Raw genomic sequence first — 26,763 nt, 5'->3', positions numbered from 1 at the left:
TATTAAAAGTGAAGCTTGTGATATTGCCTCAGATCTAAGGCGAAGCATAAACCCCTTTACTTTTCTTTCTTCTAGAATAGATTCAAGTATACCAGTGGATTTTTGGCACAAATATATAGCAAATATTATATATAAATTCAAGTTAAAAAACTTGTGTTTATTCCTCTGTGGTTTCCTTTGTGTTTACACCTGGCTGATTTAAAAGATTCACTGAGCTACAACTAATAAGGAAGGAAAATATTACCAGGCTGTGACACATAAATAAAAAACTTAATTGGCCACTATTAAGAACATAGAATGACAAGACTACATAATTACTATGTGGATTTGCTTCTATCCATAAAATGTAATCTTCTAACACTGTACTGCTGCATTTTAAAAAACAAAAAAACAATACCATTAGGATCGCAATGGCATAATACAAAATTTCTATTTTCCATCATTACATGGAAGTTTACTACTTAGTTATTTATCTGCCTCCTTTTCTTTCCCCCATCCTATTCCCTCATGCCGGACCATCGTACAAAACATTTCACTACATGTCGTACCCTGTATGTATGTGTATGTGATGAATAAAATTTGATTTGATTTGATTTGATTTGATACATCATGAACTAATTCTTTTAACCGCATTATTTTATTTTACTCAATGAAGGATTTTGCATCTTTAGTTCTCCACATGCTTTTGCTGCTAACACAATCATCTTATTCAGGCGTCCATGTGCCACATGAATGAAGTCAGGACTTATTTTTCTCCTAGTATGTCCTTGTTATAGTTTACATCTATATACATTTCATCAGAATGTTACGAAAATTACTAGGCCATGGCTTTTCTTTATTTAATTTGTTTGATATACAACAGGAGGAATGAAAGCACGTGCTCTGTGCTCGCAGAACTTAATTGCGTTCAGATACAACAGCTTCTCAGCATCTCTCTCTCGTGTGAACAACATGCAGACATACGTAGAGCAATTTACAAAAGGTGTTCCAATTGTTGAAACTTAATATTACATTTTTTCTTTATTAAACTAGGAAGGTGTTTTGTAACTTGAATAATGTCGACTTGGTGTGAATGCTATGTATACTATATGCACAAAACTTTGTGGACTTCTGACCATAAGATTGTGCTTTTTGAACATTTCAGTCCACATTTAGTCCCCATTTGCTGTTATAATAACCTCCACTCTTCTGGGAAGATGTTCTACTAGAGTTTACAGTGTGTTTGTGGAGATTTGTGCTCATGCAGACAGAGGTGTTTGTAAAGTCAGGCATTGATGTAGGAGGAGGCCTGGGGTGTCGTCAGCGTTCCAATTTATCCCAAAAGTGTTCAGTAAGGATGAGGTCAGAGCTCTGTAGCAGGCTTCTCAGACCCATGTCTGAGTGGTATCATCATCGAGCTGGCTTTGTGCACAAGGGGTTGCCATTCTGGAAAGGTTTAAGTCTCCTAGTTCAAGAGGAGGTAAAATCTAATGCTACCACCTCCAAAGACACCCTATACAATTGTGTGCCTCCAATTTTGTGACAGCAGTTTAGGGAAGAACCACATATGATTGAAAGAATCGGGTGCCCCAACTTTTTTCCATATAGTGTTTTTAATAGTAGATGAATGCAAGTTAATTTGAAAAACGAATGTTGTCGTCAGCGTTATCATGAAGCAAAGACGATCACAGCACACACTGTGTTAGTGGAGGAAAACACTTGAAGCCACGCTGCTTGAAACTGTGCCCAAATTGTAGAACTAGTTCACTGTTATTTTGGCTCAAAATTAGGAATATTACATCTTTTCTTTCTAAATTAAATGCTGTCCAATTGTTTCTCTTTAATGGTGACATTTTTATATATATATATATATATATATATATATATATATATATATATATATATGTATATGTATGTATGTATGTATGTATGTATGTATGTATATGTGGTACAGTGATGTCTATGGTGGCCATTAGACATTATGATGTGTTTTATTTACATATTTAGCTGTCCTAAATATGCAAAGGTCTGGTTAAATAATGAACTTATCTAACCCTGTTTAAGCCAGTTAAAGGAATGTTGTTTTATTTCCCCTGAATCTCTGCTTATGAAACTCTGCTCCATTTATCCAGTCATTGATGAAGCCAGAAATCATGTTTATTGTAGAAAAAGGGAAAACATAAATGTCCAAAAGCTTTACTCTCCTTTCAGATTTTTCTTTCAGTATAGCCTTGGTTTTGTACTATACACTATTTTCCAGCATCTACTTGCATGAGAAATCTCATTATGGGTTTAAGAAGTACAATCATGTGGTTCCTGGCTTGTATTTATTTATTCACCTTATACTTGTTCTCTTTCTAAGCACTTTTTTGAATATGCATTGTTGACCATTATGAAGAGAGACTTAATTAGAATAGTTAACAGTGTGGAGAACGGGCTCACCTTATGAAGCATGGATCTTTGTGCCACTCTGCATTTTACGCTTATTTCCAGTCAGAATTCAATTACAAAGACATTTCATTTGGACCGTATATTGATATAAAAGCATAACAGTAATCGCACAACTGGCATTAATTGGAAAGTAATTGCAGAGTTTTCGCACCTGTGCAATGTTAAATTGTGTGCACTCTGCTGGCACAGTGACCCATCATTTCTGGTTCATTTTTTCTCTGTCAGGATGCTTTTCTTTTCTTAGGTGGCTCACTAACATTAATGCATTCCACCTTATGCTGTCTACATCACCTGAGCCAATACCGCAAGTTCTTTTTTTTTTCTGTTAGACTGCACAAGCTCTGTTCTTTTCTCCTTCCTCACTCCATGCCTTTATTTTTTTTTTTTTTAATTTTTTTTTTTTTTTATGTATAAAAAAATATATTATATAGTCCTTCTCTCATCATGTGTGTACGGAGGTGGGCCGTTTGAATCCGTCATGCTCAACGCGAAGTCACTGAGCTATCAATTTGTTTTGTTGTGGCCAATTACAGGCTTTGGGTGTTTTCATGTTCTGTCCCTTCAATTTAACGTGTATAGAAATGTATGAGAGAATCAAGCACATAATCAACGACCAAATTATGTAACCAAAGAAAGGAGATGCATAAAATTACATGTGTAAATATGGCTGTACTTCTCCCTACAATCTGTTTAAATTGTCTGTTTAGGTGGTCAGAGGTATTACAATGCAGCAAAATAAGACGACTGATGACCAGGGTGACACATTTGCCTCTTTGTTCAGGGTTATATTTATATCAGTATGCTTTTGTTCTGGCTGGTTATATGGGTTTTGTTCTCAAGTAGCTGGAGAAATGTATGCCTTAAATATCATCACTGCCACAAGTCCAGATGTTACATGCTTGGCTGTAACGAAAATATATTGGGGCACTTTTTTTGTCATTTGTTAATGTTTTCATCTGGTTATCTTTCATGAACCACTATATCATTTCGTTAACCAGCATTTTGTCAATTTTAATAGCTTTTAGTTATTTATGAAAAATATGCATTTTTAATTTCAAGTTCTAAAATATGCATTCTTAAACATGCACACGTGCTCATTATATCACACCCATGTGAAGGTCATGTGACATTGACGTATTCGGTTTCATTTTATTATTAAACTTGAAAACATAAACAACATGCCAGGAAAATAAAAAAGATACTGTTGTTAACGCAATGTCACTGTGGCTACTCAGTCTGTAGTACGTTGTAAAACTGTATATCTTTGCTTTGCACATGCATTGAATCGCGCTGCCAGTCTTGTGCTATGGATTCTTTTTATCGTTTTACTTCAAGAATTTCTCTTAAAAGGAAAAAATCCTGACAATTTCCTCATATCGAGGGAATGAATGAATGAAGGATGGAAGGAATTACGACATTTGTTAGAGTATGCTGGAAAAAGTAGAGCCTATCTTTAGAAAATGAAATATTATATGTAAAACACACACTTACAGCAAATACACATCTGCATTACCCAAATGCGGCCTAAGAAATGTAAACTATTTAATGTAATTTTTTGCATTATTGAATTTTATTTCACCACTTTAATTTGTGCCAATTTGATAGAATACTTAATTAATCAATACAATAAGTGTATTGTATTAATTTGATTTATTCAATTTTTATTGTGAAATATATCTTTTATAAAAACATTATTGTATATATTATTTAACCAAGCACGCATTTTATTCAAAATTGTTTTAAAAATGTAAAATGCTAATAATTATAATAAAAAAAAACATTAGATAAATATCAAATAAAAAACAAGCAATTTTATGTTTTAGACTTAAAAACCGAGGTACATAACAAACCGTGAATTTTGTGTACCGTTACACCACTTGTGTACAATGTATAAGCAAAAGCACTTGATAGTATTGGCAGCTTCATTTTCACGAACATTGCATAAATAATATCAGGACCTTTTTTTATATTATTATATTTTACTTTTTTATTTCCGTCTTTCTCTTTGAGCTGTTATTTTCTCCCCAGCTTCAATTTTTTGGCCTCTAGTATGTCCTGGCACTTTGTGTTCCATTTTATGGTTTGGGACTCATCATTTATCCCAAAAGAGCATTTAGAAAAATCTTATATTTTTCCTAATGCTCATAGGCACATTTTTTTGACTCCAATCTCTGTGCTTCATTTTTCAGAAGAGTAGTTTTGCATGAGGTTGATAGCAGGAACGGTGAACACTGTGTTGCAGTTTTGCTTGTTGTTCTTTCTATCTCTCTTCTTGATGCTTTAAGGTCATCCTGCAATTCTTTTCAAGTGACTCCATTTTTTTGATCAGTGTAGTTTTGAAACAAATCTTTGATAATGCTAGTAAATACATACATTTTCTTGGTATCTTCAAGTACAAAATCAAAAGGCATTATGTATGTAAATTTGAAGTGGATATATGCACTGGTGTAGCGTTTTAATCAAATAACAGTTTGAGCTGAATAGGAACAGTTGACAAAGTAGTCTCCCCATTTAGTGACCGTGATGTACATTAGTGCAATTTGTACAAAAATTTGAACAGTTACATGTGAAAAAAAAATACAGCAGGCTTGCAGTACATCGACCTCTTATTGCAAAGACTAATGCACATTTAAGAGTTGCAAATACTATAAACACTCGTCTAGCGAGATGTGAAAAAAAAGTGATCTGGTCAGATGAGTCATCCTCCATATTCTTGACAAGTGAGCGAGTGCATTAGTGGCGTACACTGAGAGAACAGTACAGTTTATTTGGGAACATTGTGTACTATTTCTGAAACCTTTTTTTCTTGTAATTCAAAGTGTAACCTATTATATACCAGGGGTGTTTTTTGCGGAGAGGATATGTTGTCCAGACTAAAGCTCTCTGCGGGTTGAGATTAAAGACTGTGCACTGGAATTATGATTCTTCGAGCAGATCGCCACGCTCAACCTGCGTTTACTCACACTGACAGCACAGAGTGAAGCACGGCCAAACACCATCAGCTATCAATCAGCCACTATGATTTATGAGCTGCCGTCCTTAAACTGTAACTTCTGCCTCACAGCTGAGCAAGCTCCACAGGAACGAGAGCCCCCAGTGTGTTTGTGTATGTTAGAATGCAGAAAACTGTAATGTAGAACCTTAAATGAGCTGTCTGTGGTGTTCAGTGATCAAAAACTATTGCTCAGTTTCACTTGTTTGCTAATGCAGGCGATATGTTCTTCCTTTCTCAGGCAGTATTTTTATTAGTGGGTTTCTCATTTTGTCCTCTCCTCAGTGGGTTGCTGATGGAAAGCCAGGGTGACTTCAGAGACGTGTTTTTTTATTATTTTTTTTTTTTATTTAAATTTGATAGCTTTTCTTGGCTAAAGTGTTCTTTAAAAGCTCTTACTCAAACCTAGACTCTGGATTGCATTTATGCTCGAAATGTCAGTAATGTAGATGTATTAGCAAAAGACAAATGCATGGCTCGTGTTTATAATTCCTCTTGAAAGCAGCTTGCTGAAGAGAACTTTGTAGCATTTATCATGTTTGATGGCTGCAAGCGAAATGCCTTGAGAGGCTGGAATTAACTGCTCTTATTGTAATCTACAAGTGTTACAAAGTGCTAGTGGAAAAATAAACATTCTAACTACCTGAAGAAGTCACAGTAGCAAGGTGGATGAACATTGTACAGTGTAGTTAGCAACAGTATAAGTCCAGAGGTGTGTGGACATCTGATCATTACACCCATATTCCCTAAACTGTTGCCGCAAAGTGGGAAGCACAATTGTATAAGATGCCTTTGTATGTTGTAACATTACAATTTCCCTTCATTGCAACTTAGAGGCCCAAACATGTTTCAGTGCAATAATAAGGTCCATAAAGCCTCAGTTTAAAACATTGTGGAAGACATTGAGTGGTCTGCACAGAGCCCTGCCCTCAACCCTATTTAACAGCTTTGGGATGAACTGAAAGGCCAACTGCAATCACCAGTGCCTGATCCCTCTAATGTTCTTATGGCTGAATGAGTACAACTTCCCACATTCATGCTCTAGTGTAGCGGTCCCCAACCTTTTTTGCACCACAGACCGGTTTAATGTCAGACAATATTTTCACGGACCGCCCTTTACTGTGTAAATACAACAAAATAACATGATACGACCGGCATAAAAACTGGTATTTTCTTAACATAATTAGAAACGTGAATCGATTGTGTTGTTTTTTTTGTTTATTTTGCTCACTTAGGGGTTTCAGTTTAGCGGTAATGTATTATGTGTTAGCGGCAGCCCCTTTTAAGAAGGTAGCGGATGGAGGTAAGACATGTGACCAAGGCAAGCATTATGACATGCATCAAGAGTGAGTCATAGACAGATGTGGCGGAGAGAATCCTATTATTTTCCCAAAATAAAACATCGTTCAGAATCAGATATTAAATAAAAAGGAAATAATGTAAGTTACAGTATGTATTCTTTCTGTGCTGCCTGGTAACAGTTGACCCACAGACAGGTGCCGGTCCGTGGCCCGGGGGTTGGGGACCACTGCTTTAGTGGACAACATTTCAAAAAGAATGGAGGTTATTTATTGTAAATAGGCCACTTGTGCACTTCTGGTTAGATGCTAACTGTATTCTCATTGTGCAAGGTACATGTACAGAGCCAATGAAATGAAGTTGAATCTAATCTAATGTTATCATAACGGCAAAGCAGGACTATATCTGAAATGGGACAGTGTCAAATTGATCGTTATGGTGTTCATAATTATTACATTATAAACTATTTGTACGGTATAAACAGCTAGGATAGTATAGTCGTCTTCTTCTTTCGGCTGCCCCCATTAGGGATCATCCGTCTCCATACTACTCTGTCCTCTACATCTGCTTCTTTCATATTAAATACCTGCATGTCTTCCCTCACTACATTCATACACCTCCTCCTTGACCTTCTTCTTTACCTCCTTCCTGGCGGCTCCATCCTCAGCATTCTCCTACCGATATACCCCAGGTCCCTTCTCTGCACATGTCCAAACCACCTTAATCGGGCCTTCCTCCCTTTGTCTCCAAAATGTCCTACATGCACTGTCCCTCTAATAAACACATTTCCAATCCTCTCCATCCTCGTCACTCCCAACGAAAACCTCAATATCTTCAGCTCTGCTACCTCCAGCTCCACCTCCTGTCTTTTATTTAATGCCACTGTCTCTAAACCATACAACATCGCAGGTCTCACCACAGCCCTATAATCTTTCCCTTTCACTTGTACAGATACCCTTCTATCACAAATCACTCCTGCCATTTATCTCCACCCACTTCACCCTTCTTCACTTCTCTAACACATTCTCCATTACTTTGCATTGTTGACCCCCAGGTAACTGAACTCCTCCACTTTCTCCACCTTTTTTTCCTGCAATCGCACAACTCCACTGCCCTCTATCTCATTCACACCGATGTATTCTCTTACTCCTACTGACTTTCATTCCCCTTCTCTCCAGTGCGTACCTCAACCTGCTCCCTACTCTCACCATAAATCACAATATCATCCGCAAACATCATAGTCCACAGAGACTCCTGTCCTACCTCCTCCGTCAACTGGTCCATCACCACTGCAAACAGGAAAGGGCTCAGGGCCGATCCTTGATGCAGTCCAACCGCCCCCTTGAACCAGTCTGTCATTCCTACTGCACACTTCACTGCTGTCACACTGTCCTCATACATGTCCTGCACCACCCTCACATACTTCTCTGACACACCTGACTTCCTCATACAATACCACATCTCCTCTCTCTGCACGTTCTCATACAGCTCCTCATATGCCTTTTCCTTGGCTTTTTCCACATTCCTTTTCACCTGCTGCCGCATCTCCTTGCACTCATGCCTACTTTTCTCATCTCTCTGTCGATCCCAATTCTGTTTCGCCAACCTCTTTCTCCTTATGCTTTCTTGCACTTCCTCATTCCACCACCACATCTGTCTTCCTTTCTCTTTCCAGATGTCACACCAAGTACCTTCCTAGCTGTCTCCCTTATCACTTCTGCAGTAGTTGCCCAATCATCTCCTGCATAAAATGTAGTCCACCTTTGTGCACCTTCCTCCGCTCCTTTACGTCATCTTATGCTCCTTCTTCTTCTTAAAATATGCATTTGCCACTGCCATTTTCATCCTTTTGGCAGAATCTACCACCATCTGCCCTTCCACATTCCTCTCCTTAAAGCCATACCTACCCATCACCTCCTCATCATCTCCGTTCCCTTCACCAACATACCCTTTGAAATCTGCCCAAATCACCATTCATTCATTCCTAGGTACACCTTCTACCACTTCATCTAACTCGCTCCAGAATTTTTCCTTCTCCTCAATCTCACAGCCCACTTGTGGAGCATAGGCACTGATGACATTTATCATCACCCCCTCAACTTCCAGCTTCACATTCATCATTCTATCAGAAACACTCTTTACCTCCACTACACTTTTACTGAACTCTTCCTTCAGAATCACCCCCTCACCGTTTCTCTTTCCATCCACACCATGATAGAACAGTTTAAAGCCACCTCCAATGTTCCTGGTCTTACTCCCTTTCCACTTGGTCTCCTGAACACACAACATATCTACCTTTCTCCTCTCCATCATATCAGCTACCTCTCTTTCTTTACCAGTCAAAGTACCAACATTTAAAGTACCAACCCAAAACTCCACTCTCCTACACTTCTCCTTTCCCTCTATAGACATCACCCCCCTCTCCTTCTCCTCCTTCTGCCAACAGTAGCCCCATTTCCACCGGTACTCTTTTAACTAACGATACCTGTTGTGGTCTTTGGTAACCCGGGCCTCGACTGATTCAGTATGAAATTCAGGATTGTGATTCACATATTTGATTTGGCACATGTTTTACGCTGGTTGCCCTCTTCAATTATCCGGGCTTGATACCAGCACTAAGAGTGCACTGGCCTGTGCAACCCTAATGGCTGGGTTCTAGGGATAGTATAGTCTGATGTAAATATATTTGGTAGCTAGCAAACTAATAAAAAAAAAAATTTGCTTAGCAGAAATTCAAAACTTTGTCACACATATATGCTCTTAAATTCAGAGCATTAAAAAAAAATAAAGAAAGAAATGTTACCAGTTAGCCAACTTACAAAGCATGGCATTAATGGTACAGTAATCAAAAATGATTTGTAGCATCTAGAGACACTTGCAACTTAATACTGCAGAGGTGTACTGTAGCTGTCAAGCTAATATTGCAATATTTGTCCTCATTTCAGTTTGGTCTCGCTCTCATTTCTGTTTCAGCTTTTTCTTTAAAATAGAAGCTCCAGGCTGCATGTTTGTTCTCCCTAGAGTGTAATAGGGATTGGTGTATGGTTGGTATTACATTTAGGGTTGTCATCCATGTTTAACCTGCTTTTGTAAAGTCTCTGATTCGGCAATTCCCTTCTTTCGTGTATAAAGAAAGGCATGAACAATTCTCAAATTGGAATTTAATACCCCACATATAGCAAGCATTAATTTTATCTATCCAGTGAACAAATTGAATGCAAACAAAGAATCATTTGATAACCTACAACTACAGACAGATGGACAGACTGATCCTCCACCTCCACTCTCTCCCACTCTGTTGGCATCTGTGTAAGGGAAAAGTCTTTCCTTGTTCTGTTATGTAAGATTTTTACTTCCTTTGTGCTGCTTCTCAGGTGATCTGCAGAAACAATATCTAAAACATGATTGTGTCTGGTTATTCATTTATTCTAAACGATGCAGAGTTTTGGGCCGAGTGGATTTTGTGACCGGGAACGCTATTTCAACACAATTATGAGTTTCTGATTTCATATATGACACTGCGAGGCTTTAACAACTTTAACTCTCCACTTGCATGTACCCAATAAAATGTGGTATGAGCTGTAGCTGTGTCATGTACAGCCAGGAGTGTCTCATCCTGATCCGATTTACAATGCTGGATGTGTGGCTGTGTTTGCGATCACGGCTATAATGCATGCAAGCATGATTGTCAATTTAACATATGGAGCAGTGTATTTGATTACATAATAAACGTAAATATTCCATCCTCTCTTACCCTACAGAGCAATTTAGCCCACATGCATAGCCAGTTCCTGCTGATTGTGGAGGCTTTGGCTGAATTCTGGGCAGTGATGGATGAGATTGATGAGCACACCTGGGTGCTGGAACCTGAAAAACCAAGCCGAGCAGACACGATGAGAAGGATCGCTATTGGTAAACTCCTTCCGTCCTCATTGTCTGCGGTTTAATAAACCAATACTATATTATAACAACTGACCTTGGCCTTCTTGTTCCTAGGAAACAACGTCTCCATAAAGGTTGAGATCGACCCCAGGCACCCGAAGATGTTGCCAGAATGCTGCCTGCTTGGAGCTGAGCACGGTGAATATTTTTAATATCAGATCTCCACAACGTACATTCGTTCATACTGTTAGGAAAACCTGTGTGTTTTTGAATGGCGTTCCACATATGAAAAGTCCACATGCATCCGTTTCATTTATCACCTTGTTTTTTGTTTTTTTTTCCTTCCCTCTCTCCGTAAGTGTATATCCCATGAAGGCTTTATTACATTTAACACAGGATTGCTACAACAGGATTGGCTGTCAAGCTACAATACGTACCGTCCCTCTAGATTTAGAGAGAGATTTTGCTAGAATGGAGGTCAGTTTGCACTATTTAAGCCTCTGCGATTGTTTCTTTAAATCCAAGGTCATGCTTGGCTGACAGTGGCGCACGGAACATATTGTCGGTTGCCTAGCAATGTTATTCATTGATATTAAATCCACACTTCGATAGTCAAGACAGTGGCAGACGCGGACCCTCCAAGCGAGAGGTCAGACAGAAATATTGCTTTTTGCATTTACAAATGACAAACAGAGCGAGCGACTCGCATTCCTCCCAGATTGATCTCTCGTGGTGGAGCAACCATGATGAGCACGTTTTATGTGAATTATTTGAATATTTCCCTCCCTGTCAGAATGTTTGTCACAGTAGGAAGTGGCCCGGCTCTAGCGTGGCATTTCTAAGAGAGAGAGAGGGGAGATTAGTGGTAAGAAATGGCACGGGTGTGCGTTGTCTGTCAGCGTGCTACAATCAGGTTGACGGGCATTGAATGAAAGATGAGGTGCAGTTAATTGAAAGTGCTCTGATGTACTGGAAAGTGAGCCATTTCATATAGAACATTCCCTCAGGCTTATTTTGCAACTTTTATTTGAGCTGGATTATTATTTTTTTATATAATTTCAAGTGTATTTATTTACGATATACAAATATTTAGTATTAATTTCAAATGCTGTAGCTGTACAGTGCAAGTCATTGTTGTTGTTTTGCAGCGGTAACCCCCCTGAGAGGCAAGCTGAACGCTAACATGCATTTATGGTAAGGAGACGGTAATTAATTGCTTCTTTGTACTGATCTCCACAGACATTACACTAGCACACAATTGTGTTTGTCGTGTTTTATGAGTGTATATAGGTCTCCCATTCTCTCAGGAACCCCGACTGCAGCGTCCTGCAGAACATGAAGGATGTTATGGAGATAGAATTCCCATCACCTGCCACCCACGAAAAATCTGTACGTTGCATTTTCATGTCACACCACCACTTATAATTAGTCGCACATCTCGGTAGCATTTATTTTTTTTGTAGAGGTGGATACAGAATTCCTTTAATTGGGTTGTTTACAGATAAGATCATTACAATAACAAAGGTGGCAGAATCCTCAGCACTATCAAGAGCTGTTTAATCATAGATTCACAAATTATCTTTCCCCCCACCTCGGCGTGTGTGACTGCTGGTGGGTTGAAAGGGCACTGTGTTTATTCACAGTCTGCACCACTGATTAATGCTTGGCCATCATTAACATTCGAAAGAGTGAAAAGTTTACTTGACCAGATGTTTAAATTTTACCTGCCATCCTTTTAATGGATTGCTTGGGGGGGGGGGGGGACTCTAATTATCGGAAAAGCAATATGCAAACACATAGAGTAGAGTGGAGAGGGGTAGAGGAGAACAGAAAAATGTGGGACTAAGATGAAGATGTATGAAGGCTCTCCAGACTCAGTTTGGCATCTTGCAAAAGAGGAGGATTCTGTGAAGTGGAGGTCAAGTATACACAGGGTTGATAAGCCCACCTGAGTCTTCTCACCCTAGTGGAAACAAATATGAACCTTCATGCATCACAGCCTCTTAGCCAGCAGGGAGAGCGGAATGAGGGGGAAGGGGGATAAGTAGATGCAGATTTGAGATGGAAGGTGGCTGCTTTTTTTTATTTATTTTTTATTTTTTATGCAGATTTGAGATGGAAGGTGTCTGTTTTATTTATTCATTTATTTATTTGTATATATGTACAGAACATTTCTGAAATTGAAATAGAATCGATGCTGTTTAATATTGAAACCATGGCTTCAAATGATCCCTAAACAATACGATTGCGTTTTTTTTTATATCAGAGTTTTAGCGTAGAGTGCGGCATCTGCTACTCATATCGGCTGGACTCTGCCATTCCTGATCAGGTGTGCAACGATCCACGCTGCGGCCAGCCTTTTCATCAGGCCTGTCTCTATGAGGTGAGAACGCTAAGCTTCATCCTTTTTAGCTATCAATATTCTTCACATACCATTACTAATTAACACGAATGATTAGTACGTGGTTGATCTTACAATATCTACTGAATTCACATTGTCACTTTAGTGGCTGAGAGGTTTGCCCACCAGTCGCCAGAGCTTCAACATTGTGTTCGGAGAATGTCCTTACTGCAGCAAGGTATCGGTGCCTTATTATTTCATCTGTCGATTAATCACAACACTATTTTAAAGCTAATGTAGAAAGGTATAATAAGGTATGGAATTTTATTTGAGTGATTTCCAGGTCTGGATTTGTATAGAAAAATATTTGTTTCCATTTTGCCCTATTTGTTTTTTAAAATACAATATGCATAAATATTTTTTATGAAGGCTACGTCTGCACTAATCCAGAAACAGCGTTTTCGTCTAAAAACACTCCGCGTCCATACTTTCGCTTTCAGTCATTTCCCAAAAGTCGCTCATCCACACTAAAACGTCTAAAAAAAGAAACCGCTCACGTCCCTTTACCACACACAAGCAAAACGTAAAAGACTTTGTGTCATTTCCGCCTGCTGTTTATTTACTTTCCGAAATCTTTGAATTTGAAATGTCACGGCAATGACTAAAAATGCGTCGACGTTTTCTAAAGCCTCCGTTTTCACAGTTCACACTGCGACAGGAAAACGCCATTTTTAAATGTATCCACTTTAGACAGCGTTTTTTAAAAAAAGCTACATTTCCGTTGGCGTTTTTAAATGAAAACGTGTTCGTGTGGACATGGGCAAAAGGTTTTTTTTTTTTGTTTTTTTTTGTGGAGTTAGGAGCAGACTCTCATCGATGCCAAAAGATCGGCGCTAGACTGGATCTGCAAATCTGTGATCGGTTGTTACGTTGTGATGCAGCAGTTGCCATGACAGTACAGCGCCCTATGACCGTGCGACTACACGCATGGAAAACATGAGAGATTCAGTCTCAGATTCGTGCATCAGAGATTGTAATGTAACGCATGTTATAGTTAGAATTTAAAAATCATTATTTCAGATGTTAAATATGGTCTTAAAATCTTTATGGATTCTTTGAGTATAAAAAAAGAAATAAAAAATGTTAAGGAACTCTGTTTAACTCGTTTAATTTGGTTCAAAATAGTGGTACTTGTAAGAGGACCCACACTAAAAATGTTTCCCTCCCCAACATGACACATGAGTACACCTATTAAACTCAGGTTTTCTATTAGCCAGAGAATAACAGAAATTACAAAAACATTAAGTTACATATAAAAAGCATGCATGAAATTACTTTTTTGCTTTATTACTAATTTTTTTTTTTTTTGTACCCACCTGCTGCTATGAGCATCCCACAGCAGCAGAAGTGGTTTTGGGTCTTTTGCTGTTTGGTTTTACATATTATTATTATTATTATTATTATTATTGTGTGTGTGTGTGTGTGTGTGTGTGTGTGTGTGTGTGTGTGTGTGTGTGTGTGTGTGTGTGTGTGTGTGTGTGTGTGTGTGTGTGTGTGTGTGTGTGTGTGTGTGTGTGTGTGGTCAACATGACCAATGAAGAGTAAATCGCTTATTGAGTATTGAACAGAACAAAACAGTTATGATATGATGAATTAAAACAATGTATTTGTTTAAAAATTATTTTCAGACATTAATACGTTTTTTTTCTTTTTTTTTTCTTTTTCCTTCCACAGCCCATCACAGTGAAAATGGCCATACAAAAACTGTGACCACTCTGTAAATTGATTGCCATGTGTCATTTCATTGATAATGGAATATGAAAGCCAACACTGTGTTCAATAGATATTAAATGCAAGTAGAAAAAGAAAGAGTGCAACAGTAATGATACATGCATATATTTTACAGCTCTGCTGTGTAAAAGGCTTGTATTTTGAGTTCTCTATATCATTCCTGTTGCTTTGTGGCGAGTAAAAGTTACTGGGCACATCAGCATTCAATTGATGTCCATTATAATCAATTTCCTCCAACCGGGAATATTTTGGTTTGTCCCAGCCATTTCTTCTCCAGTGGTCAGTGACATCAGGGATGAAATCCTGGAGTTCTAGCTTATTGTGCTGTTTCCAGGTTTGCAGACTGTTCTCTTCTCCTCTCCCCAATCCAAATACCGGAGCCAACTTTTTCACCAAAATACAGAGAACAAAGCATGCACTGCATTTCTTTATTTTTGTCTTTTCCAAGTCAGACATAGTAAGACATGTGATCATTTTTCTCCTTCATTATAGTTAACCAATATAAATTCCTTTTTCATATGTATCATTATTTGTACTTATTTGTTCACTTATGTATCCATTAAACTTGATCATTTTGTCATTTATTCTTTGTGATTTTGAGAGGCAGGATTACTTGTTGGTTTCTTTGCTTTTGCTTTGTGCCTTCTCGTGTTTTGGGGTGGAATCTTGGTGGTAAAGGATCGTAATCATCTTCCTGGTCATCATCAGAGTCACTGGCCACACGCCTGGACCTCACGCGTGTGTCGGCTGCAGAATTGACCTTGTACGGTTTGTACAGTAAAAAAATGTGATTAGTAACTTATGGATATCAAGATATTTTGGGGGGAAATAATGATAATGGAATTTATCCCTTACTTGTTCTTCTGTCTTTATTTCTCTTCGCCATTTTTCCCCCAGTTTTTAGACATAGTAATGTAATTTCTTTTTTTCCTCGATTATACTTAATCAGTATAAATTCATTTTATATGAGTATACATATTATTTCAACTTATTTGTTCACTCATGTATCCAAACATTTTTTATTAATCATTTTGTCATTTATTCTTTGGGATTTTGAGAGGCAGGATTACTTGTTGGTTTCTTTGCGTTTGCTTTGTGCCTCCTCGTGTTTTGGGGTGGAATCTTGGTGGTAGAGGATCGTAATCGTCTTCCTGGTCATCATCAGAGTCACTGGCCACACGCCTGGACCTCACGTGTGTGTCGGCTGCAGAATTGACCTTGGAGGGTTTCTACAGTAAAAAAACATGATTAGTAACCTAAGGGTATCAAGATATTTCTGGGAAAATAATGATAATGGAATTTATCCCTTACCTGTTTCTCTGTCTTTGCTTTTTCTTTGGTTCTGTACTGAAGTTTAGTTTGGTCTTCATCATGAGTCACAGGCTTTGGTTTAGTTGATCTAATGGCAGGCTGGGCCTGGCTCAAGTACTTGAAGAAGGAACAGAGTGAAAAACTCGATTTAAAGAATTTCACAAAGTTGGTAATCATACTTCAGAGGAAAAGGGCGGACTGGAAATCTTGATAACGCAGCGTGAGCATAAGTCCTTGAGTTTGGCTCTACACACTTTCTCTCCTCTGTGCTCTCAACCTGACCTGGATCCTGAGAGTAAAGCACCTCTCCTGATTAATGACACCCAGTGCTCTCCCTGAGGTGGCAACACTCCAAACTAAATTTGGCCACAGATCACTGCTGAGGTCAGGTGTAGGCAGAATAAACTCCAGGAGCGTCGGCGTAGTGTTAGAAGAGCTGTACCTCTCTTGGCCAGAAGTGAGATACACGGGTGAAAATGCTGGTTGTGTTTTTAAATTTTATTGAAAGGAATCTGAGCTTGACCCTGCAGCAGGAGATGAACAGAAATCATGGGGAATATACAACTACAAAGAAAAGGGGTTTCAAAGACTAAATGCCCATAGTTTTGACACTGATCTTTTCCATCTGTGCATGAGGTTTGGCTCGAGATACTGAATCTCATTCAGCATCTTTGTATTCCTTTGTGAGCATTCTGAATGTGTGCTGTATACTGTATGCGAACAATGCGGCGCATTTTTGAATCCACACGAGATCTTTATGCTACAGGAAAAGAAAATATCTAAATTTTGAAAGTCAGGACAAGAATGTGCTGTTAGAGGTTATGATATCCGAACACACAAAGGCAGTAAATTACATTGAAAATGTTATGACTTCAACACTGACACCTACTCTTTAACCATAGATCAGACTGCTGGCCAGTTTCACATGGAAATGAGAGGCAAAGCAAAATCCACTGTAATTCTAAGTGGTGATCTTTTGGCCTCAGGAAAATGTGTGCATTCAATAGCCTTAAATTGCCCTGCTTGGCCTTTCATCGAGTTCAGTGGTTCAAGTTAGCAATGAGGAGTGGTAAAGTGATTCTTACAGAATGAACGCCTCCAGGCCATTGCCTCTTGACAGGGTTAGTAGAGGTTAACCTATGACACCAAGTCAAGACTCTCTGCATCATTTAGCCATACAGTGAATAGAGAAAGAAAGAAGAAGTACAGTTTCTATTTCTTTTCACTATAATTCTTAATCTTAAAGAGCTGTGCAGAGAATAGTAATTTGGTCAGAGACATAGATCTGCTGAAATGCTATCTTTAACATGTATATGATTCCTATAAATAAGAGGGATCTAATGTAATTGCTCCCTTACGATCATGAAGCTGTTTTAAGCCATGGCTTCAAGCTGGAGGCTTCAGAAAGGTCCGAGACTGTCACCACTCTGTAAATCTTCACTCCGCCCTCCTTTGCACTACCTCCAATAGGAGTAGGAGTGAGCATTCATGAGAAAAGGTCAGCAGAGGTTCTCTCTCAAACCTGAGCATCTTCTGCTCTCTCCCAGACAGATAAATCTACCGCAGCCCACAAGCTGATCTCTGCACTCCAGCCTCTGCTCATATGGTACCTATTAAGACAGGAACTTGCGCGGGCCAATGCGTTTCGTGCTCACCCTGTTTGCTGCTGGCCTGGATGACTCCACTGCTGTAGGCCTAGAGAGGTCCAGTGGGCCTCGGGGCCTGACATTTGATAGCACCTTCCTCAGAGCATCGTAGTCTGGTTTTTCTTTGTAGCCCAACATTTTTACAGCCAGCAGGTACTGGGCTACTTCAGCTAAGGAAAACAAATCAAAGAAGGAACAAGTCTAGTTAGTAATGCTATATTATTCACCACGGCTCCTTTAAATCATTCATCGCAAATACAGTACTGATCTTTTGAGGTAGTTGGTAGATGATGGCTACGATTTATGTTTTAAAAGGTATAGCAACTTTAGGTGACTGTCAGCTCAGCTAGTTGCATATGACATGTGAAATTGATCAAATTCCAGTGTGTTAACAAAATGCTGCAGACAAATCATGATCCCTTGATCCTGAACAGCGAAGCCAGAGCCAAGTGTCACTGGTGCAGAAGTGCACTACATTTTTATTCTAAAAGAACAAAACGGGGCATCATACCGGTACACGGACCGTGACAATAACACAACGGCGAACGTGCCTCACTATTCAAACATGCACACAAAGGTGTGTCTAATATGGCTGATTTTCATTCTTCAGTATAATAAATAAGCTGCCAACAGCACTAGGACAGTATGCAGCAACTCTCTAACGGAATGTATATCACATGCATGGCATTGATGCATGCTCGAGGCCTTATCTCTTTGGTCCAGCTGCAGTGAGTCTCTCAGGGTTGGGCAGAATAAGACCTCATCATAATCATAGATCACAAAACCTCTTTTCAGGAGACATGCTTGCCCTTTTGCTCTATGCCGGGAATAAAGATAATGCATGGCTGGATTGGGCTGCTGATGGAGGAAATGCAGGGTGGTGCAGTCACTTAACCACACCTTGTTGATCATTGTAAGGGGTCTGTGTATTCATTGTGAAATACGCTTGTTCTCTCTTACCTAGATTGATACCAGGCATGGACAGTTGGATCACTGAGTGTGGCAGGTTATCCATGAGCCTAAATCCAAAAGAGTGTAAAGGTTAGCAAATAATTACAGGATTGTCAGATTAGTGATAAATTGATAATCAAACCAAATACACTACCATTGGTTTTGAAACTGCATTTTAACTGAAATTGCTCGATTTTGTATTAAACTAGAAGACTACCCCTTTGTTCTTCACATTAAACTTTGTTAATGTGAATATGTTTCTCAAAATCTGTGTCTCAAAAGAAACCAGAAAAGAAAAGGCATTTTCCAGGCAATAAAGTTATCCACATATTTTTGCCAACTACACTTTCAACACTTTTACTAAGAAGTTCAGAGAACGCTGGACACCGAATAACCGCAGCAGCTGTGAGCCTGTGATCAACAGCCACCAAATACACAGGCGAGTGCTGTTTCTGGACCTGTGCAAGGAAAGGGAAAGGGAAAGCATGCGTACTTAGACTTGGCCTCTTGGACCTGTACTGGATTCCTGAGCACTGACAGCCAGGGGAGAGTTCCACTCTGCCAGTGGAGCAGGCAATAGCCCAGCACCTCCAGGTCCCCACGTCTGGATGGAGCTGCCACAGAGAAAGAGAGGAGTACAGAGCATAAACATGGTAGTATGTGGTGAGAAAGGGGAGAGTTAGAGAGAGATGAATACCTGGCGTGATTCAAGATTAAAAAAATAAATAAAAAGGAATCCTTTGATTAAATGGTCTGTCGCTGGCCACTGAATTATGCCCTTATAAAAAAGACAGAAAGGGGGATAGCGATGAAGAGGAGTATTATGTTTTTTCAGCTGGTGCTCTTGGCTAGCCAACAGACAAGCAGGGCCCTTAAAAAACAGGTATAGATTTGAAAGACTGGTTCAGTTTCCCCCCGTCTGTCCAGCTACCCCCCACGCGCACACACTCGTCTGGTCTGGAGGCTCGTCCCAGGAACCTGATACTCGCGGCCTCTGACACGATCCAGACGGCCCATGGCCTGGACCGACACTTTCTCCACCGCCGAGCCAGGCAGTAAAACAAAGAAATAAATGTCTGAGACCAAATTGTTCCCACATGTTACTGGATTCCGTGGGCTCTGTGCTGGCCACAAGAGAAGACCCAGGGATCAGCAAATATGTGTACGTGTGTCTAGAACCTCCTCTACACCTTAACATCAGCTAGACCACATTACACAACTGCCATCTAGTGTAAACACACTTCTTCACACACGTAACCGCCATTTCTTTCTCGCTCTATAAACACTCTTCGTCACCCTCTCTTTTATTTTATCTTCCAGAACTGACCATAGTTTAGTCTGACCATATTTTAATCATTAGGCATGCTAAACACTTGCAGGATCAACACACTTCTTTTCAACTTTGAGAAGAGAGGAGATGATGACAGTCTGTGCATTCCAAGTCTTCTGTGAAATAGAAGTTAAAAGATTCGAAAGACCGAAGTAAAAAGGGCAAGCATGAAGGATTTTAAAGAACAGAAAATTGGCAACAACGCTGCAAATACGAAAGGTTGACCAACGCTGTTAAATATAAAAGGTGTTTAGTAAATAAATGGGACTTACTTTACCTGCCTTGGTTAAATATGTGGGTTAACATAACAGTAAGTGGGTCCATTCATGGAAAATCTCCAGTTTCATTTTGTCAATAAGGGTAAATTAAAGCACAGAGCGTGTTCGTGCCTGGAGAGTTTATCAACTCAATACTGTAACTGCGGTGCATCTCCAGAGAAATTACCTATTGACTGCATTCATCAAAGAGGAAAATCTCAGCCTAGATCCATGCCTGCCATTGATCTCGCTATGCCCATTAGGTGATCTTGCCTGCGAGCTAATCTCACAGCCAGGCCCAACAGGCCACACGGTTATAGTTTTCCCCTTAAAAAGCCTGCATTTTAACAAACACAAAATATGTTTTTGATCTCTAAAGACCCAATACATTGTAATGACCTTGGACAAAACATTAAAAATAAAATGCTTCTAAACCATGTTAGCCTTGATACAGAGACCCTGGCCTTGAGTGCATAAGAAGGCATTGCTTACTCTATTAGCACCGTGGTTTGGTTGTTACAAGAGAGGAAAGGTGGGACTGAAACCCAATCGGTTTGAAAACGAGCATCCGTGAGAACAAGGCGTTCCAAGCTAGACACAACACCTTTCATCAGTGCCAGGCTGTTGTTCATAATTATGGCCCATTGTTATTCAAATTACCTAAAGTGCTGTGTCAAACTCTTGAACCTCTCCTTCTGAATTTCAGCCATTTTTCTTCAGCCCTACAGGTGATAATTAGGCCTTTAGCACGGAGTTCAGCGGGAAGCAGAGTGCCTGTCTCTTCACTCCTCACCATGGTAACACATCAACATCTACGCAGGGTGCCAGGGGCCACGAGCAAAGGAACACTCTACAATCTGCATTCATCTACGGGGGCGACTCGACGCTAACGACCTACACAACGGCTGTCAGCTCATGATGAGAAGTCCACTACCGTGACTCCAAAATCAGGTTTGTCACTTCTATATGGTTTAATGTCGAGCACAGCTAGGGAACTGTATATTTTTCTCCAGTTCTCATTATTCAGTCCATCCTATGATGCCATCGTGAGTGCCGATTATAATACACTGCTCTATACAGTAAAATTGATGTGCCATGACCACCTATGCATCCAAGAAGCAGGCCACAGAATGAAGACCATATGGAAAACCGTGAATGTGTGCAAATTACTAACTGTCATGTAGCAAGAACTTGGGTTTACTCCAACAAGAACAGACCCCTGTTTGAACCTAAATGTTATTTACTGTCTTTCTTACGAATTATCATGTACTTTGGGTCTACATCCCAGCCACACTCATGCTCCACAGAAAGACTTTTCACCTGATTTTTTGTGTTCATGTTCCAGTGTTTGCCATTTCCATTATAATTTAATACTGTACTTAATGTATGGTGTATCAGCTAAAAAATTTAAATGAAGTTAGTGTAAAATAAGAGTATTCAAAACATATGGTTTTGGTTTTAACTCGTCAGCAACCTATTAGCAGTCAGTAATGATATTTGAATTGGCATTCTTAACTTAAATATACTGCAGAGTCAGCATCTCATCTTATACTGGAAACTTAGTGAACTGACAGCAGGAACATGGCTATTAGGAAGCTTTACCCTGCTATGGATTTCGTATTGAACCTACTCTACTGCCTGCACTACTTTGCAGGCGAAAATATTGGCTTTGAGTCCCAGGCTAACAAAACATCAAAGCTTTAATTAATGGTAAATGCAAACAAGATGCAGGTTATCACTTGGACTATTTAGGGAATTGTTGAATTAAGTATGGCCAGGTACACACAACCGAGTCAATCAATATCCCATAAAAAAAAGACTGTATGTAATTTACAGCTTAATGTGTTTCCAATATCTCGATTGAAATTAAGAGTGTGATATGCTAGATGTAGTGGGCCTGATATAGGGGGAAATACACTCACTGTAAATACAAGTTCTATAATAGTAATGATGTGCCATTTTAAGCCACGTGTGGCAGTTAGAGAAATCCCTTCAACTATACGCTAGTAGCAGTTATACCTAAAGAGTGAGAAACTCTAAAAAGTGAAAACATTATTACGACTATTAACAAATATTGAATAGTTACACCTTTACAATGTGAAATAAGCTGTCTTTTAGGAAAAAGGGGAAAAGTGTCTTGTTGCCTCTGACAAATTGTCATCAATTGTGTAATCACTGGTACATCGCTTAAATAATTGTTCAATTCATCCAGTTCCGTTGTCCAGATTTATTGTTGTAAATATTAAGGTTATTTAATACACTTAATGCTGTCTGTTACATGTCTTTAATCGCACTTCTCTGTATTCATGATGTGAACGAGACATTTCGACAGACTTGCTATAGCCATAGTAATTAAAGCCTGGCCTGAAAACACTAAATAAAATAAATGACTATATCAGCTATATATTTACCTACACCTCTGTGAGCATCGATGCTTGTATACTCAATTGTGCCGTTGTGGTCTTTCTTTGGGTTCTCTTTGTAGTCTTTGTGCTCTCCGTTAGGACTGTATCTGTACGACAGACCGTAGTCAGCCAAGTACACCTGCAAAAGATGACGAATTTACAGATCTTTTGCCAGATGAGGAAGCTCATAGCACAGGTCAGTCAGCTTGAAAGAAATGCCTATGCCATTTTGGTGCTCAACAATTAAAACAATTAAAGGAATTACCTGTGCGCTAAAATCCCTACAGTGCAGAATTTCTAATGTAGGCAAGAATGCACTAACCTTGTCAGGGTCTCTGTGGCCCAGTAGGAGATTGGCAGCCTTAATGTCAGCATGGACATATTCGTTATCATGAATATATTCCAGGACGTCCACCTGTTGAGGACAAAGTGACAGAGGTCAGGGTTAACAGATGAATAATTTAACCTATTCATAATGACCCTCCATAATGACTGCTGACAGCATATGACTCTTGTGGGTGGACTCGAGGGCTGTTCACCAAAATCATTTTCAGAATTGTTACAGTGGTGTTAATAGTATCCAGTTTAAACTGCCTGGATAATGTAATAATGTATATTGTGAAAGGGCCTGGATGCCAGGATCATTTTGCCGTGATGCATATCTTACTAGTGCTGTTGTGGTTTGGATTACTAGTGGCTTTTAGTGCTGTTGTGGAGAACTGAACAACATGGCGGTACAATAAACACAGCACATTCCATTCTAACAGACATTTCTGGGCAGAATGATAACACTTTTAATTAGCATTACTAATGAAGAAGCTCAGCGAACCGTACTAGCCGAGTGCACCAAAGTTTTTTTGTTTTTTTCTTCTCCTTATACTAGACACAGTGAATCCACATTACAGATGATGGCTTACCATGAGGCAACCCAACTGCAACACTGTCTGCTTCTTCAGCTGTTCAGCATTATCCACAAGCACCTTCTGCAGGTCAGTACCCAGGCGGTCCATCACCATGAACCTGTACCTGCTCAAAAACACAAGAGATGCATATATTCAAAGCTCAGCAGTAATGCTTTCATTGCTATTATCATGAGAAGCACACACCAAATCGTACCTTGTTCCATTATGTTCGGAGAGTCCAGCACCCCAGTAGGTTGGGATCCCCAAAAAATCAAGCTTTTTGACTCTTTTCCAATTACTGACTAAAACATTTCAAATAAAGACCCATTAAATGTTAATAGATTGCATATGAAGTGAGCTAATTACGTTTCATAGACACACACTTACACACTCGCACACAATTCTGTGTAGCTGCGAAGGAAATTTTGACTGGTGATGCCCCAGACTGACAGGTGGCTGTAAATCCTTTTGAAGAAATCATCTTCATCTGCAATTGGGTCACTCCACAACAAGGGAGGGCTTATGCTAACAACCACAGAGGTGCATGTTTGCTTTGGCTTATTAATTCGTCCAGTGAGGCTAATTTACATCCACAGCCTCTTCATCAGTGACATGTACTTAAAGTGTGAGAACTCTCAGGTGAAGTGGTCTGCAGCACTTTCATTTTACAACGCTCTCAATAGTGCATCTCTTCATTCTTTTATTTCACTCTCGCTAACGCCCAAGCCTTCAAATGGATTCTGCGTTGACTTGATTTAAAATGTGGAACACAAACATGTATGCCAGTACTTATATATATATATATATATATATATATATATATATATATATATATATATATATATATATATATATATATATATATATATATATATGGTCCCATGTTATTTAGAGCTCGATAGTGAACAAAAGAATTACTTACTACTTTCAGGTTTTGCTGCTCTTTGATAAAACTTCAGCTCGGAGAACAGAGGTCCATTTTCATGATATTCCTGACAAAAAACAAACAAACAAAAAAAACAAGAAAATAAGCAAGAACTGTAATATGCCAAAATAAAAAAAAAGAAGGAAGCGATGCATAATGAGAATTACGTTTTTAAAAAGTGATGAAGTTTAGAGAAGTGCACCAAAAAACCAAGGCAATTTATAGAATCCACTTTGTGATATTTACAATATGCAATCACCAGGTGGGATAACTCTGAGTTCAGCCCAATTCGGTTTTACCTTTTTAGATATGATACTGATATCAGGTCTCCGGTACTGATCTGTTATTGACATACTCAATGTAACTCATTCCTTCTGATATTAAGTTGAAACATCACAAGGTATGATTGATGATTGGTTGTCCCGTGTGCACAGGGAAGATGTGAATATTATGTCTGTAATATTTCAGTAAAGGAATACTGTGGTTGGGACAACAAAACTGTACTTACGACTTTAATCACATAGTTGGAATCCTCTGTTACAGGTGTTTCAACATGGTCTGAAGCTGGAGATAAGAGGAACAGGAGAAGCACAGTAAGCAATTCAACTTCTGGGTTAATACATGACATATTAGCAAGTTACAAACAGACAGAAAGATAGATGACATACAGACGAACAGACAGATACATAGAGTAGTAATTGATAGATTAATAGATAGAGTAGTAATAGATAGATAAATAGAGTAGTAATAAATAGATAAAGAGTAGTAATATATAGATTAATAGAGTAGTAATAGATCGATAAATAGAGTAGTAGTAATAGATAGATTAATAGAGTAGTAATAGATAGATAAATAGATGGAGTAGTAATATATAGATTAATAAATATAGTAGTAATCATTATTTAAAAAATAATCTTTATGGTCATCATCCCAATAACAAATTCTAGTTAAAAAACGTTTGTTTATTGTGTATTTATTATTATTGTGTATATATAGATAATAGAGATCAGGTTAACACATTAAATACAAAAATAATATTCCAAAATATATTCAAATAAACGTTTCCTCTTTTCTTTCTTTCTTTTTTTTTTTTTTTTTTTTTTTAAACAAAATGACCAGTCATGAACTCCTCCAACTGTATCATTTAGGAATGAAGTAACACATAGACAAGATCCCATTTAATCAATCAGTCATCGAGACACTTTCAGAACAGATAAACTGTCCAAACAAAAAAAAAAAGCCTGTCCGTGTTCCTGAAGATGTGTATTGTAGTCAAAAGCACACACTCTATATAAAGATATTGCAGGCATTGAGTTACCGAGGTAAATGACTCCGAAGCCTCCTTTCCCAATGATTTTGCCGAGACGCCACTTTCTCTTTTCTGTGTCTGTCAGTATCCATCCTTCAGGCAGAGGACAAGGCAATGCTTTTCTCCTAGGAGGCATCAATGTAGGCAGGTAAGAGCTATACGTGCTTATGTCTTATACAACGACGCTAGAAGGTGGAAGGTTAGGGGTTTTTCCACTTGATGCCCACTCAGCGTACAAATCACAGCTCAACCAAACGGAGAGTGAAAACGAAACGGACGCTGTAGAGTTTGTTTAGTGAACATGGATTTCTGTACCTCTAGCTAAGCTAAGCTAAGCTAATACTTATCTAATGTATACTTAGTAGGATTTTGGCACGGAGCTAAATTCTGAGCCGGCTGTTTACGCTAGACAAACTTTACATAAATATCGGCGAAAAGGCAAATATTTAAAAATATTTTTGTTCTATCAGATATTCTGCCTAACACCTAACTAAACAGATGTTCCAACTTCCTGAAAGTTAGGCTTTAGACACTGCGGCTACATTTCAGATTGACCAGGTTACAACCAATTGGAATTGAGACCGGGCGATCATTCATAAGATAACTACCAATCATATGAGTTTGGAGGCGGGCGTTGGTTGTGACACAAAAAGCACCATAGGCTGAAATCGACGTCGATCAATCGTTTAGTTTAACTCTCCTTTATTTTATTGTATTATTCTTTTTATTTATGTTTTTTTTTTTTTTTTACCGTGGTTACTTATGTAAGAAATATACTGTACATTCTTAGGGATTTTTTTTATCTATTTGATTTACAAATAAAAAAAATGTAATGCTTCGAGTACAATTCTCTCATACTGACCACTGAATTTTCAACATGGCACCTCATGGCAAATAATTCTCTTAGGATTTGAGAATTAAAATTGTTGCTTTCCACACAGATGGCTTTGGCTATAAGAAGATCAATAACACCATGATATTTAGGTTCAGTA

At 38.8% G+C, this 26,763-nt stretch overlaps 2 protein-coding genes across 8 annotated transcripts in view; one reads left to right on the top strand and one right to left on the bottom strand.

The window, feature by feature from the left end:
- fancl (FA complementation group L) overlaps positions 1-23,615 on the top strand; it is a 34,906-nt gene extending 11,291 nt beyond the window's left edge. For 2 of the 5 annotated variants that reach the window (XM_083539479.1, XM_083539478.1), the window contains 7 exons: positions 10,483-10,633; positions 10,718-10,801; positions 11,752-11,797; positions 11,911-11,992; positions 12,870-12,986; positions 13,111-13,182; positions 14,679-15,315. In XM_083539479.1, the coding sequence (XP_083395605.1) occupies positions 10,483-10,633; positions 10,718-10,801; positions 11,752-11,797; positions 11,911-11,992; positions 12,870-12,986; positions 13,111-13,182; positions 14,679-14,714 (588 nt within the window). In that variant the 3' untranslated portion in view covers positions 14,715-15,315. Of the gene's footprint in view, positions 1-10,482; positions 10,634-10,717; positions 10,802-11,751; positions 11,798-11,910; positions 11,993-12,869; positions 12,987-13,110; positions 13,183-13,804; positions 14,481-14,678; positions 15,316-20,950; positions 21,182-23,518 lie in introns of those variants that run through there. The other 3 variants (XR_014533215.1, XM_083539476.1, XM_083539477.1) reach the window with 3 other exon arrangements.
- Positions 14,540-26,527, bottom strand: vrk2 (VRK serine/threonine kinase 2). 3 transcript variants are annotated; one of them, XM_083539470.1, is made up of 14 exons: positions 25,781-26,527; positions 24,971-25,026; positions 24,460-24,529; positions 23,752-23,839; positions 23,553-23,661; positions 22,958-23,050; positions 22,642-22,774; positions 19,137-19,257; positions 18,653-18,711; positions 17,702-17,862; positions 16,047-16,163; positions 15,806-15,964; positions 15,349-15,495; positions 14,540-15,119 (listed from the first exon to the last, which is right to left on the bottom strand). In XM_083539470.1, the coding sequence occupies exons 1-14, from the start codon at positions 25,905-25,907 to the stop codon at positions 14,781-14,783; spliced, it is 1,779 nt and encodes a 592-aa protein (XP_083395596.1). In that variant the 5' UTR covers positions 25,908-26,527; the 3' UTR covers positions 14,540-14,780. The 3 variants fall into 3 exon arrangements, with proteins under 3 accessions (XP_083395596.1, XP_083395597.1, XP_083395598.1); XM_083539471.1 differs by lacking the exon at positions 15,349-15,495; XM_083539472.1 differs by lacking the exons at positions 23,752-23,839; positions 24,971-25,026; positions 25,781-26,527 and having other exon boundaries at positions 14,589-15,119; positions 23,553-23,664.
- Positions 26,528-26,763: the final 236 nt, after the last annotated feature.

Source organism: Silurus aristotelis (assembly GCF_946808225.1).
Source record: "Silurus aristotelis genome assembly, chromosome: 4".
In the NCBI taxonomy this organism is placed as follows: Eukaryota; Metazoa; Chordata; class Actinopteri; order Siluriformes; family Siluridae; genus Silurus; species Silurus aristotelis.
This window is presented reverse-complemented; position numbering and strand designations above follow the sequence as displayed.

Excerpts from the sequence above, each read along its gene's own strand:
- vrk2 (XM_083539470.1), bottom strand. The coding sequence starts at position 25,907 with ATGCCTCCTAGGAGAAAAGCATTGCCTTGTCCTCTGCCTGAAGGATGG. Across the intron at positions 23,051-23,552 it reads TGCAGTTGGGTTGCCTCATG|GTGGACGTCCTGGAATATAT; the intron begins GTAAGCCATCAT and ends TGTCCTCAACAG. Across the intron at positions 15,120-15,348 it reads AAAAGCAAAGAAACCAACAA|TTGGCTCCGGTATTTGGATT; the intron begins GTAATCCTGCCT and ends TTGGTGAAAAAG.